Source organism: Leopardus geoffroyi, chromosome D3 (assembly GCF_018350155.1).
Source record: "Leopardus geoffroyi isolate Oge1 chromosome D3, O.geoffroyi_Oge1_pat1.0, whole genome shotgun sequence".
Classification (NCBI taxonomy): domain Eukaryota; kingdom Metazoa; phylum Chordata; class Mammalia; order Carnivora; family Felidae; genus Leopardus; species Leopardus geoffroyi.
The window spans coordinates 1,133,669-1,146,682 of NC_059339.1; the positions used below are offsets into that span (position 1 = coordinate 1,133,669).

At 58.6% G+C, this 13,014-nt stretch overlaps 1 protein-coding gene and 2 long non-coding RNA genes across 4 annotated transcripts in view; 1 reads left to right on the plus strand and 2 right to left on the minus strand.

Moving 5' to 3' along the window:
* The window catches only part of ULK1 (unc-51 like autophagy activating kinase 1), a 21,942-nt gene extending 17,825 nt beyond the window's left edge, over positions 1-4,117 (minus strand). The window contains exons 1-3 of the mRNA XM_045457798.1: positions 3,772-4,117; positions 3,308-3,400; positions 3,183-3,224 (exon numbers count right to left, since the gene is read on the minus strand). Of these exons, the coding sequence (XP_045313754.1) occupies positions 3,183-3,224; positions 3,308-3,400; positions 3,772-3,882 (246 nt within the window). The 5' untranslated portion in view covers positions 3,883-4,117. The remainder of the gene's footprint in view (positions 1-3,182; positions 3,225-3,307; positions 3,401-3,771) is intronic.
* On the plus strand, positions 3,362-11,311 carry LOC123587797. 2 transcript variants are annotated; one of them, XR_006707527.1, is made up of 3 exons: positions 3,362-3,471; positions 7,127-7,252; positions 10,974-11,311. It is a non-coding gene; the product is annotated as an uncharacterized LOC123587797 (long non-coding RNA). The 2 variants fall into 2 exon arrangements; XR_006707526.1 differs by lacking the exon at positions 3,362-3,471 and adding an exon at positions 6,180-7,041.
* On the minus strand, positions 7,138-12,141 carry LOC123587799. The gene is made up of 3 exons (XR_006707529.1): positions 11,880-12,141; positions 11,308-11,405; positions 7,138-7,231 (listed from the first exon to the last, which is right to left on the minus strand). It is a non-coding gene; the product is annotated as an uncharacterized LOC123587799 (long non-coding RNA).
* Between the last annotated feature and the right edge of the window lie 873 nt (positions 12,142-13,014).

Genomic DNA, 13,014 nt, shown 5'->3' on the forward strand with positions numbered 1-13,014 from the left:
CAATAACACAAGTTTGCAAGCATTTCCAGAACTGCCCAGACCCTCAGGCCTACTCACAGGCCCTAACCTCGGGGGCTGATGCCAAGGGGCACCCACAAGGCCCGCACCCTGCCCCCGGGGCCCTGGCGCCTCTGAGAGAGCAGACGGCAAGGCTGAGGACTGGCAGTGTCCTGAAAGGCACTAAAGTAAAGCGGGACAGAGGTGCCTACCGGCCACACGTCAGCAGGAGGTGGGACGGCTGTCCGCAGCTGGGTGGCCTGGGTGAATGAGTCACGTCCAGCTGTGGGAACCAGCCGCCTTGGGAGGGCAAGGCCTGTAGCCATCAGCCCTCCTCCTGGGGCATGCTGGGCAGGGCTGGTCCCGGCGGGTGGCACAGTCCTATATCCTGACTCCTGCAACGGCCACCCTCCCCGGGCAAGAGCACGTCCAGATACCATAGATCACTCAGGTGCGGCCTCAATGGAAGGCCCCAGGCGCCGGGCTGCAGCTGCCTCTGCACGGTCAGCGGTGCCTCAGAACAGACTACAGTCCAAAGCTCCCGCCCCCCCACCCCACCCACGTCAGCCTGACAAATGTCCCTATTCCATAAGGACCACAAACAAAACTACAACCGGAGAGAATGTAATCAATCACAAAAGGGCTTTCCTTAATATATAAAGAGCTCCTACAAATCAATGCTTATACAGCACCTGTTACCCAGCAGCCCCAGATCTAGGCACCTGATGTAAATTGACCCAGGTTCTCATCACAACCACTCTACGACGCAGGTGTACCGTCATGTCCCATTTTACAGGTAACACTGAGACACCAAGAGGCTGACGAGCCTGCCCAAGCTAAGTCACACGAAGTACATCGAGGAGCTGGGCTCAGGGAAGGCAATATGGCTGGGGGCCGGCCGGTCGTTAAGCACAGTGCCATCCAACCTCAGTGATTAAAGGCCAACAGGGGTCATGCGTAGGACAGGTGGTTTTCCTAATACACACGTCGGGCTGCTGAGCCTCACTCACGACAAGTGAAAAAACAAGGACATGTCATTTTCCACCAGGATGCAAGTCTGATAACCAGCCCCCTGGCAAGGATGTGGGGAGACCGGCCCTTCTGAATGCAGCACCGTGTCCAGGCCCACCTCTGGGGACCGCAATCTGACAACTGTCCCAAACCAGAAGCACGTGTCCCCCCTTACCCAGGGACTCCTGTCCAGGAACCCATGCTACAGATACACACGTGGCCGGAAGTGAGGGCAAGGCCAGTCTCTCCCACACTGCTGACATGTCAGAATCCCGGAAAAACACCCGTGCCCTCAGCTGGGGTTGGGCAAAGTCAGCCCTGCAATGTGGGGCGATCGTACCAATGCGACCGCAAGGAACACCCACGGACACAACTGGAACGGCAAGTGTGCACACAGATGCGAGCACAACGCCATCGTCTCTAACACAGCAAGAGACGGATGCCCAGAGGGGTGAAGATACTTGCCCAAGGACCCACAGCTAGTTTAAGGGGCAGAGCCAGGACTGAAGTAGGTCATCCAGCTTCAGCGTGTGAGCTTAGGGTCAGTAACCTCGCAGGAGTTCAGGGGGAATTTTCTTGGGAGAAGGGTGTAATTCTCACACACATTGGGACACTGTGGAGTGACAACGATCCTTCCCTGAGATACCCACAGACCGTGGACGCCGTGGTGGCACAGGGGCTTGTAAGAACGTGTTTCTGTCCCTGGAGAGATCCAGAAACAACCAGTATGGGGGAGGGGGTGCCTCCGGGGTAAGATGGGGGTCAACAGGGAAAGGAGTTACCTTTTTCCAAGTCCGCTTTATAATCGTTTTTTTAGCTAAGTTACCTATTACCTAGTTTTAAAAGCCCATTTTTTCTCGGGTCCCATGTGTCTCAGTGGAGTCCACGGACTCAGAGGGCCAGCCCACACCCTGGGGGGGAGGGCAGAGGCCAGGCCCCGGGGGGTGGGGGGGCCACACGGGCCTCCGGGCGAGCGCCTCCTCCAAGCAGGGGAGCTGACTCACTGCCAGCAAGAGAGGAAGGAGCGTTGCCCACAAGCAGGTGTGCGGTGCGGCCGGGATGGGGAAGGAAGGAGGGCGGGGGCTCCAGGAGGGGGAGGACAGGGAAAGGTGTGAGGCGGAGAAGGCAGGGGGGCCGCTCTCCTGGCCCCAGGACACAGTGTCTCTGTGCCCAGTGCCCGGCTTCCAGGTACTTGCTGTCACACCGGACCCGTGCCCTGCCCGTCACCTCACGTCACGCCACAGCCCCCAAGGCCACGGCCCAGCTCTGAAGGGGGAGGGGGAGAGCAGGGGAGGAGGGAGGAGGCCACCAAAACACAGACAGCCGGGCTGGGAACTTCCCCTCAGCCAGGGGCTGGTCCCGTGGCCTCCGTAAACAGGTTTCAAAATCATTAGTCAGCACTTTGGCCCGCAGATCTGCGGCCTCAGGTTCCCCGTCCCCAAACTGGGTGTCCAGGGTCCTGGACGCTCGCCGAAGCGGGGCCCCACCTCGGGCCCTGGGGACCTGGGGGCGGTGAGGAAACCCGGCTGAGGCCTCCTGAGCCCGCTGGGCCTGACCGCCTCCCAGCCGCTGCTGCTCGGGCCTGGGCTGTCTGGCCCCAACTGCCAGCAAGAAGGAATCTCCCTCGGCCCCTCCCCTCCCCCAGCCTGACGCAGGAAGAGACTGGCCAATGCCCTGCCGCTGGAGCAATGTCAACAAACAACCAGCCGGCCCAGACAGGTGGGCCAGGCCGGCAGGACTGCCCTGCCCCGGGCCTGCCTACGCCGAGGACAGGACCCATGGTCAGGGCCACAGGGCCAGACAGCCCCTGAGGGCTGTGCAGTAGCTAGCCAGACCTCGGACAGTCAGAGTAACTCCAACGGGGGTGCTCCCTGGTGCCTGTGGTAGTCAGGCAGCCGGGGGGCGGTGGGGCCCTCCCAACGTGCCCTGAGAAGCCCGGGCCCAGAACTGGGCCGAGAATGGAGAATCAAGTCTCCAGAGTCCTGGGCAGGCCAGACAGAGATGTATACACACAGGTGCTCAGCTCCTTCTCCCAACATGAGACACCGGACTAGAACCTTCCACCACTGACCAGGGTCTCCAGCTCTTGGCTGGTCTAGGACCAGGCTGTGCCCAGGCCAGCCTGGGAGGGTAGCGTACCCCCTCCCCACCGAGAATGCAGCCTGGAGCCTTACCTGGAAGTCATACAAAGCCACGATGTTTTCATGTTTCAATTCCTAGGACAGAAACCCAAGTTTCTTATGACCAAGGCAGGCTCACCCAGCACCCTCTTCCCCTATCACTTCCAACACCCGCTCACCTTGAGGATCTTGATTTCCTTCCCCAGCAGTGTCTGGGACTTGGCCAGATTCTTCTTGTTGATGCACTTGACTGCGACCTCCAGGTCGTGCTTCTGAAAACCAAGCGTAAAGGTTCCTCAGGGGCCAGGAATCCCAGAACCATAGAAGGCCACCCCCAGGCCAGGTAAGCACCTGGGGGGATTCCGGTGCCGCTGGCGAGGCCCCTGGTGTGGGATCGGAATGAGGTGTCCGGGAGACGTAAGGGCGAGGGAGCCCCGGATGTGGAGATGGGGATGAAGGGCCCGTGGAGTGGGGTGGGCAGAAGAATCCGCGGGTCTGGGGCGGGGCCCGGGGGGCCCGGGGCGTGGGGCGGGGACAAGAGCGTCGCGGGGTGTGGGGCGGGGACGGGGGTCCCAGGTGTGCGGCGGGGAGGAGGGGTCTCCCCCTCGCCGGGCCTCGGACCGGGCCCGCCGGCGCCCCTCACCTCCCGGTGGCGCCCCTTGAAGACCACGGCGAAGGCGCCGTGCCCTATCAGGTCCTTGCGCGAGAACTCGAACTTGCCCACGGCCTCCAGGCCGCCGCGGCCGGGCTCCATGGCGCGGGCGGGCGGCTCAGGCGGCGGCGCGGGCCGGGGGCGGCGGGCGGGGGGCGCGCCCCATCGGGCAGGCCGGGCCCGCCTCCAGCCCCGCAGGCCGCTCGGGGGGGCGCTCGCAGCCCGGGCCGCTGATGAGGATCCCTCCCCGGCTCCGACTCGGGCTCGGATTCGGGGTCCGGCTCGGACTCCGGAGGGGAAACAAAAGAGCCGCGGCCGCCGGGCCTCTGAGCCTGAGACGCCGGCGCAGGCGCAGTGCGCTCCGAGAGGCGGAACACGGGGCGGGGCCTGGCAGGGCGGCCGCGCTCAGTGGGCTGCGGGACTGGGGGCGGGGCGGTGCCTGGTGGGGGCGGGGCCTGGCGGGGAGGCCGCGCTCAGCGGACGGTGGGGCGGAGCGGGACCTGGCGGGGGCGGGGCTTGAGCGGGCCCGGGGCGGAGCCAGCACTGGACTCGCCCCTTGGGGGGCTGCAGGGGGAACTTGGAAGGGGAAGGGAGACCGTGCCCTACGTCCCTGGCCGGCTGCCTCCTGTCTGCACAGGCACATTAATAGCTGGACGTGCCATGTGTAGCCCCAGGGCTAGGGGCTGCATTGGATAAATTCTTAGAGGGTCACCTGGCCGTTTCAGTCTGTAGAGCACGTGACTCTTGCTCTCAGGGTCATGAGTTCAAGCACCATGTTGGGCATAGAGCTTGAAAAATAATAAAAATGAAATAAAATTAGTAAAAAAAAAAAAAAAAGAAAAGACAAATTCTTAGAGAAGGGCTGCTTTACAGGTGATGCATTTTAATTTTTTTTTTTTAACGTTTATTTATTTTTGGGACAGAGAGAGACAGAGCATGAACGGGGGAGGGGCAGAGAGAGAGGGAGACACAGAATCGGAAACAGGCTCCAGGCTCTGAGCCATCAGCCCAGAGCCCGACGCGGGGCTCGAACTCACGGACCGCGAGATCGTGACCTGGCTGAAGTCGGACGCTTCACCGACGGCGCCACCCAGGCGCCCCTACAGGTGATGCATTTTAAATCATATTGTTTCATAACAAATTGTCTGCCAAATGGAACCAAAACACAGGAAATCGGAGGGAAAGGTTAGATAAATCATTTCATGGGGATAATACACAGCAGATTCTCAGACACAGCGCTAAATATACGTGTACTTAGGTGTAAAGTGCTCCAAAGTTTATAATTAACATGCAAAACAGTGAACTGGGCTATTAGTTGTCATTTTAGAAAATCGCTGGAAGGGGGTGGATATACCAGACCTCCACGTGTGGACAACCACATATACGTACGTACCTGTACGTACCACATAGTGCTAGGTTACATATGCATGTGTAATACATAGCGTAGTGGCTAAGCCCTGGCTGACCATGAGCCAGTCTTTCCGTATATATTCATGTTCATGGATTCCTTACAACGATTCCATGAGGTACTTGCTATTATAGCACCATTTTACAGATGAGAACATTGAGGCCCAGAGAAATTAGGTGATGTGCCCAAGCAGGGCAAAGAGCCAGATTCTCACACAGGAAACTGTTAACAGTGGCTGCTTCGGGAAGGGTCAAAGTGATGAGGGAGCATAAGGCAAGCCGAGAGCAAGCAGGACCTAGCAACACCCGCCCCGCCCCCCTCAGGTGGGACCTGTGTGACAATCCTCTGGCACTCCAGGCTGTCCAAGGACAAAGGAAAGGACAGAAAACAAATGGTTAAACTGATAGCTTCTCCATCAGTTTACAAACATCTTAGTAGTATCTGGAGAAAAGGGCCATCTTATCAATAGCCTAACATCCAGGAACTTAGTACTGTCTTAATGCTAATGCTTTGCTAGAAGGAAAACAGCCTTAGCTTGACAACAGCCAGGCCTCCAGTGATCTGTGGGTCTCCTTCAGCCTACGAAATCCCTTTAAGAAACTTCCCCTTGACTTTTCCTCCCTCAGCTTCATAGGATGTAACCAGTCACCCCTCACAACCCCAGTGCAGCTCTTCCTGCCCACGGGTCCTGTCCCCGAGCTTTAATAAAATCACCTTTTTACACCAAAGACGTCTTCAGCACAGAGCCTGATACAGGACTCGAACTCGCGAACCCTGAGATCAAGACCTGAGCCGAAGTCGGACGCTCAACCCACTGGGCCACCCAGGCGCCACTAGGGTGAAATATCCGTATGCTCGGCTACTGCTTTTGTAAACGTAGGGTACCCACAACCCCCTCACTGCCCTCAGCCTGCAGCGATGGCCCTGGGTGGTCGCACCAGCCTGTGGATGCTTCCAACAGGCAGCCCCCCACCCCCCCGCTGCCTTCTTCCTGCTTCCCTGGAAGGAATCCCACTTAGCATCGCCTGGAAACCCTGGGCCTGCACCCAGGCCCTTCTCCAGGCCCCAGGACACACAGGTTCCTGACACTGGACTGCGGCCAGAGGCCACCAGAGCTGGGAGGGACAAGGGGTCTCCTGGCCAAGCCCCTTGTTTTTCAGTATGAGGTCAGCCACGGCACCCCTGGGGTCACTTTCCATTCCCTCCGTTGTCCAGGACCAACTGCGTTCGCCCAGGCCCCCCAGAGCTGCCGGAGCAGAGTAAGAGGACTTCAGGAGTGGGTGGAGATGGGGAGATAAGAGGGGTGATAATTGCACAAAAGGTCATGAAATTGCATCAGAGGAGAGTGTGAAGAGTAGGCAGGACAGAGGGTGGGGGCACAGGGTTGCCGGAGGGGGCTAGTCCCCGGGGCACGAGCCCAGCCCGCCCTGGGAAGGAGATTTTCCAGGAAGGACAGAGAAGTTAGGGGCGGGCTGGGGTGGGGGGAGGCTTTGCATTTGGAACAGGTTACTGAGCCCCCAAGGGGAGGCCCCCCAAGGCACCCAATTCCAGCTCCTCGGGCCCTGTTGGTCGCCTCCTGGTTCCTCCCTTCTCTCACTGTCGGTGCTCATACCCTCGTTATTCAGATTCCTTATCTGCAAATCTGTGCACTCACTACCTTTTGCTGTGACCTCCAGATCAGAACTCACAAGGTTTCCTGGGCGTACCTTCCCAGCTGAGGGTGAGTGAGCAGGCACCCTGACCCTCCGTCCGGGGCGGCCCTCTCCTACCAAAGGGTCCGAACGAGAACTATGTGGGCTGCCTGTAGGCAACACTATGGGAAGTGGCTCTCACAGCCACAGTGACCCTCGGGGGTAGGTTTGATCCCTATTCCCACTCACCTCAGGGAGGAGAAACTGAGGGCCAGAGAAGTGAAGTGACTCACCCCATGTCACACAGCTATGCGGCCGCTCGAGGATTTAAACCCGCACCCCCTCTGGCTTCTGCACCGCATCCGTCTCCAAAGCAAGGACTCGGTCCTGTCCATCTCTGCCCTCCAGTGTTCTGCCTGAGACCCAGCAAACAGTAAGGAAACTTTATGTCTTTATTTTCTTTTTTTCAGTTGATTTATTTATTTTGAGAGAGGGAGAGAGGGAGACGCAGAAAGGGGGAGAGAGAGAATCCCAAGCGGGCTCAGCACTGTCAGCACAGAGCCCAACGTGGGGCTCGAACTCGTGAACCATAAGATCAGGACCTGAGCCGAAGTCGGAAGCCTAGCAGACCGAGCCACCCAGGTGCCCCGGTCTGTGAATATTTTATTTTATTTTTTAAAAATGTTTATTTATTTCATTTGAGAGAGAGAGAGTGAGACAGAGAGCACGAGTGGGGGAGGGGCAGAGAGAGAGAGAGAGAGAGAGAGAGAGAGAGAGAATCCCAAGCAGGCTCCGTGCTGTCAGTGCAGAGCCCGACGTGGGGATCGAACTGATGAACTGGGAGATCAGCACCTGAGCTGAGATCAAGAGCTGCATAATTAACGGACCGAGCCACCAGGAGCCCCAGCAGTGAGGAAACTTTAAAAGGAAGTTGAACGAAGTTTAAGACTGATCCCAAGAAAGACCCCCTCGCTCAACGTACAGAAACACTCCACCTTCCGCGGAGATGACACCCACCCAGACAGGGCTCTAGTGCCGCCGTCACCTCCCACAAGAGGAAGGGCGAGTGGCTGTCATTTCAAAGGACCTGGAGGTGGGTCCCCAGGGCCTTACGGCGCGAGCGAGAGCGAGGAGGGGTCTGCGATCAGTCCGTGATGTCTGTCGCGGACGCTGGGGCGTGGGGTGGTCCGTGTGCCCTAAAACACATGGAAGTCCGCATTCTCGTGTCACTGTCACTCCCAGGGTGTCGCATGTAATTTTCAAAAAGTTAAAAACTCTCTTGGGGCGCCTGGGTGGCGCAGTCGGTTAAGCGTCCGACTTCAGCCAGGTCACGATCTCGCGGTCCGTGAGTTCGAGCCCCGCGTCGGGCTCTGGGCTGACGGCTCAGAGCCTGGAGCCTGTTTCCGATTCTGTGTCTCCCTCTCTCTCTGCCCCTCCCCCGTTCATGCTCTGTCTCTCTCTGTCCCAAAAATAAATAAACGTTGAAAAAAAAAAAAAATTTAAAAAAAAAAAAAAAAAAGGTTTTTTTTTTTAAAGGTTTTATGTATTTTTGAGAGAGACAGAGTGCGAGCGGGGGAAGATCAGAGAGAGAGGGAGATGCAGAATCCGAATCAGGCTCCGGGCTCCGAGCTGTCAGCACAGGACCCGACACGGGGCTGGAACCCACAAACTGTGAGATCATGACCTGAGCCAATGTCAGATGCTTAACCCACTGAGCCACCCAAGTGCGACTGAGCCACCCAGGTGCCCCTCCTTTTTTTTTTTTTCTTTTAAATAATTTCTGTGCCTCATGTGGGGATTGAACTAGCCAGGTGTCCCAGAATTTCTTTCTCTTCCCAAGGCTGAATAGTATTGCGTTATGGGGATAGACCACATTCTGACTGTCCGTTGTCCATTCATACGTCGATGGACCCTGGGGTTTCTTCCACATTTTAGCTGTTGTGAATAAGGCTGCTATGAACAAGGGATGTACAAATGTCTCAACATCCTGCTTTCGACTCTGTGGGGCACGTCCACACAAGCGGCAGGGTTGGATCACAGGGTACTTCTATTTTCACTCCTTTGAGGAGTCTCCATACTGTTTCCCACAGCGGTGGCCCCAGTTTGCACTCCCGCCGCGCGTGCACGGGGGCTCCCCTCGCCCCCCATCCTCACCAATACTTGTTATTTTTTGAGTTCTTAAAAATAGACACCCAAGTGGGCGTGAAGTGGTTTCTCGCCCCGGTGTTGATTTGCATTTCCCTAAAGATGAGCATCTTCTCGTGCGAGCGCTGGGCGTTCGTTTGTCTTCTCTGGAAAGACGTCTGTCCAGGTCCTCTGACCCGTTCGGGTGGTTTGAGGTCCTCACCTTATCGAGACACAGCCCAGCCTGTTTACTGTGCGCGGCTGCTTCAGGCCGCACCTGCAGGGCTACTGCAATGGTCTGTGCAGTGGCAAAGCCGTATTTGCCACCTGGCCCTCTGGGGAAGCTGTGTGCCGACCCACGCCTAGAATTGCTAAGCGGTCCTCGGAGGGGCCTAGTAAATGACGCTGCGGTAGGACAGTGAGAGGGCACACTACTGTCCTTACCAGGAGTTCCACTCAACTCCTGTCCCTGCCGCCCTGCCCACAAGGCTCCCTGCTCCTCAGACCTGGCTGACACTTTGCCGGCCGGGAGGGGGGCCTGGGGGCAGCGTCCTCCCCCACCCTGACCACCCCCTCACCACCTGGCTCTGGGTAGCAGAGAGGGATGAGGTGGGTCCCCTCCAGGCGCTGGGCGTTTCAGTTACCTCCTTGGAAAGTGGGAGAGGCCCCAAAGAGAATTAAGTGGAGCAATGGAGAGGAGCCAGCTTCTTCTAGAAGAGTCCTCCAGAACGACAGGGCACCTCCCTGCCCCCGGGTCCCAAGCCGACTCCTGCCCTCGGGAAGCGCTCCTGAAGTCAGAGCTCATTCTGGAAAGGGCTTTGACTTCCTCCGGGGGAACGTAGGCAAAGCTTCTCAGGGCACAGGTTAGATCTCAGGCCTTCAGGCTTTGCTTAAGCAAAGGAAGGATGTCCCCCAACCCCACCCCTGCCTTTGCTCTGGAGGTGGTGTTGGTTCTGAAACGCTGGGAGGGGGTGGGGAGGGACTACACCTCTTGGACCCCTACAGGTGGGAAGGTGACAGCCTGAGGGTTTCCAAGGAGGCTCCCGGCTCTCCCGCCCTGGCCTGGCCAGCCAGCCCCCTCCAGCCCCGGGCCCAGAGGGAAGGGCTACACCTGTGTCCCTCCAGGCAGAGAATTCTGGCAGCTTTATAACTCAAAACATGAACTTCCCCAACAACCCAGAAATCCTATCCCCAAGTCCTGCATGGGAAAGGTTTCACTGCAGCTAACAGCCCAGAGCTGGAAACGAACGTCCATCAGCAAGAGAAGGAAAAACAAATTGGGGGAAAATTCTCAACAACCCGAGGGTCTAGACCGAGTCCAGCACCCGTGTGGACGAGCCTTAAAACTCTCCATGCACAGTATAGGCAGCTGGACACAGAGACCCCGACAGACGTCAGCGTCCACTGGCGGGGCTCGGTCACCGCGACCACGAGACCGGATCCCTGCTCTGGGGCAGAGGGATCCCTGGGTCTCGGGGGGACGGACGTGTCCTGTGGTGACTGAGGTCGTGCTGGACACATGGCTTAAAACGCACTGCGATGTTAGCATTTCACCGTGAAGGAGGGGCCCCTGGGTAACTCAGTCGGCTAAGCGTCCCACTGTGGCTCAGGTCATGATCTCACAGCCGGTGGGAGCCCACGTGGGGCTCTGGGCTGACAGTGTGGAGCCTGGTTAGGATTCTCTCTCTCCCTCTCTCTTGGCCCCTCCCCTGCTCACTCTCTCTCCTCTCAAAAATAAACATTAATTTTTTTAAATCATGGATATGAGTGACACCCCATGAAGTTCATTTTAAATTTTTTTTTTCAACGTTTTTTATTTATTTTTGGGACAGAGAGAGACAGAGCATGAACGGGGGAGGGGCAGAGAGAGAGGGAGACACAGAATCGGAAACAGGCTCCAGGCTCCGAGCCATCAGCCCAGAGCCCGACGCGGGGCTCGAACTCACGGAACGCGAGATCGTGACCTGGCTGAAGTCGGACGCTTAACCGACTGCGCCACCCAGGCGCCCCGTATGAAGTTCATTTTAAAGGGAGGCACTGACACGTGACGCCGTGTGGATGAACCTGGAAAGCATCCTGGGAAGTGAGAAGCCAGATCCCAAAGGCCGCGCCTTGTAGGATTCCTTTTGCGTGAAATGTCGGGACTGGGCAAGTCCAGAGACAGAAAGCAGGCTGGTGGCTGGCAGGGGCTGGGGGGGGACAGGGAGGGTCTCCCGGGCTGGGGGCAGGTGGGCGAGGCCCTCAGGCAGGTCTGGTGCCAGCGTCCTCCGGGGCCTGGAGGGAAAAGGACTGAGCCACCGGCGGGCGTGGGGACCGCACGCTTCCCCCGGCATCTCCTCCCACTCGGAGGGTTCCAGTACCTACCCTTCAGCAGCTCCCCAATGAAGCCCGGACTGGTCCCGCGGAAGGCCTTAGCGGAGGGCCTGGAGGGGTGACTCAGCCTGACTCGGACTTGAGCCGCCCTGCTGAGGGAGGACAGACGGTCACGCGCCTGGCAGGACATCTTACAGGTATGCAGAAACCCGGCCGGCCTGAGTCACCACAGGGCTTGGACAGGGACAGGCCAGGGGCTGGGGCTGCGTCAGAGTCCCCCCCACCCAGCCCTGGGCCCCAGCCCCAGAATTCTCCCAACCTGGCCTCGCTGCCTCACCTGCCGTCCAGGTGTTTCTCCGGGCCCACGCTGATGCCCCCTCCCGCCTCCCCTCCCCACCTGCTTCCTGCCCCCCGCCCCGCCAGACTCCAGGAGCACCCCAGGGCCCTCCACACCCTCGCTGCCTTCGCACCCCGCTCTGTGCTGGCGGGCACCGAGGCAGGTGGGGGCTCCTGTGAGTTGTTTAGCCTCAGAGTAACTCCAGGCTGAGGAGTACCACAAACCAAGCTCCCTCCAGGCAGTACATCTGAGGTCCGGTTAGCCTTTTTTGAGAAGGACAGCTTACATAACCGTGTGGAGACGGGTCTGTTTGTCGGACGCTGGCAGGCTCAAACGCCAGAAGGTCAAAGGTCACATGCTGCAGAGTCCATTCCGTGGCCTGTGTGGGATGGGTAAGGGCAGAGACAGGCAGGTTGGTGGCTGCCGGGGCCCGGAGCAGGAGGCCAGTGACCAGTGACTGCTCACGGGCCCAGGGCTTTATTTCGGGGTGGGGAGAATGTTCCGGAACCAGATAGACGTGGCGGGTGCACAACGCTGGACGTGCTAAATGCCACCGAGCTGCTCCCGGGTTCAGTGACCCCCAAAAAACCCAGACGTGTCCTGAGCGAGGGTCTGGCCTGGGGGAGGTGCTCTGAGGGGCAGGCTCCGCTCTGAGCGGTGGTCCTGCCACCCTCCCCATTTCACAGGTGAGAAAGCCGAGGTCCAACTGGCCCAGGGTCTCCCACTAGCACGTGTGAGCCTGGATGTGAGTCCGGCGTCCGTGTGCCACGGGGCTGGTGTGACCCAGCACTGATGTCAGAGGCCCCAGATTCTTTTTTTAAAGCTTATTTATTTATTGAGAGAGAGACAGGGACAGAGTGCTAGTGCGGGAGGTCAGAGAGAGAGGGAGACACAGAATCGGAAGCAGGCGCCAGGCTCCGAGCTGTCAGCACGGAGCCCGACGATGCGGGGCTCGAACCCACGAACCGCGAGATCATGACCTGAGCCGAAGTCGGACGCTCAACCGACTGAGCCCCCCCGGCGCCCTGCCAGACTCTTTTTTAAAGGTTTATTTATTTATTGAGAGAGAGAAGGGAGGGGGGCGGAGAGAGAGAGACAGCAGGGAAGGAGCAGAGAGAGGAGAGACAGAATCCCAAGCAGCTGTCAGCCAGGAACCGGATGCAGGTCTCAATGTCACGACCGTGAGATCATGAGCTGAGCCGAAATCAAGAGTCAGACGCTTAACCGACTGAGCCCCCCCAGGTGCCCCATCCATTTTCTTTTAACTACAGGGGCAGCCGGGGGGCTCAGTCGGTTAAGCGTCTGACTCGTGATTTCGGCTCAGGTCGTGGCCTCACGGGTGGAGAGTTCGAGTCTAGCATCAGGCTTTCTGCTGTCAGCGAGGAGCCTACTTGGGATCCTGTCTCCCTCCCTCTCTGCCC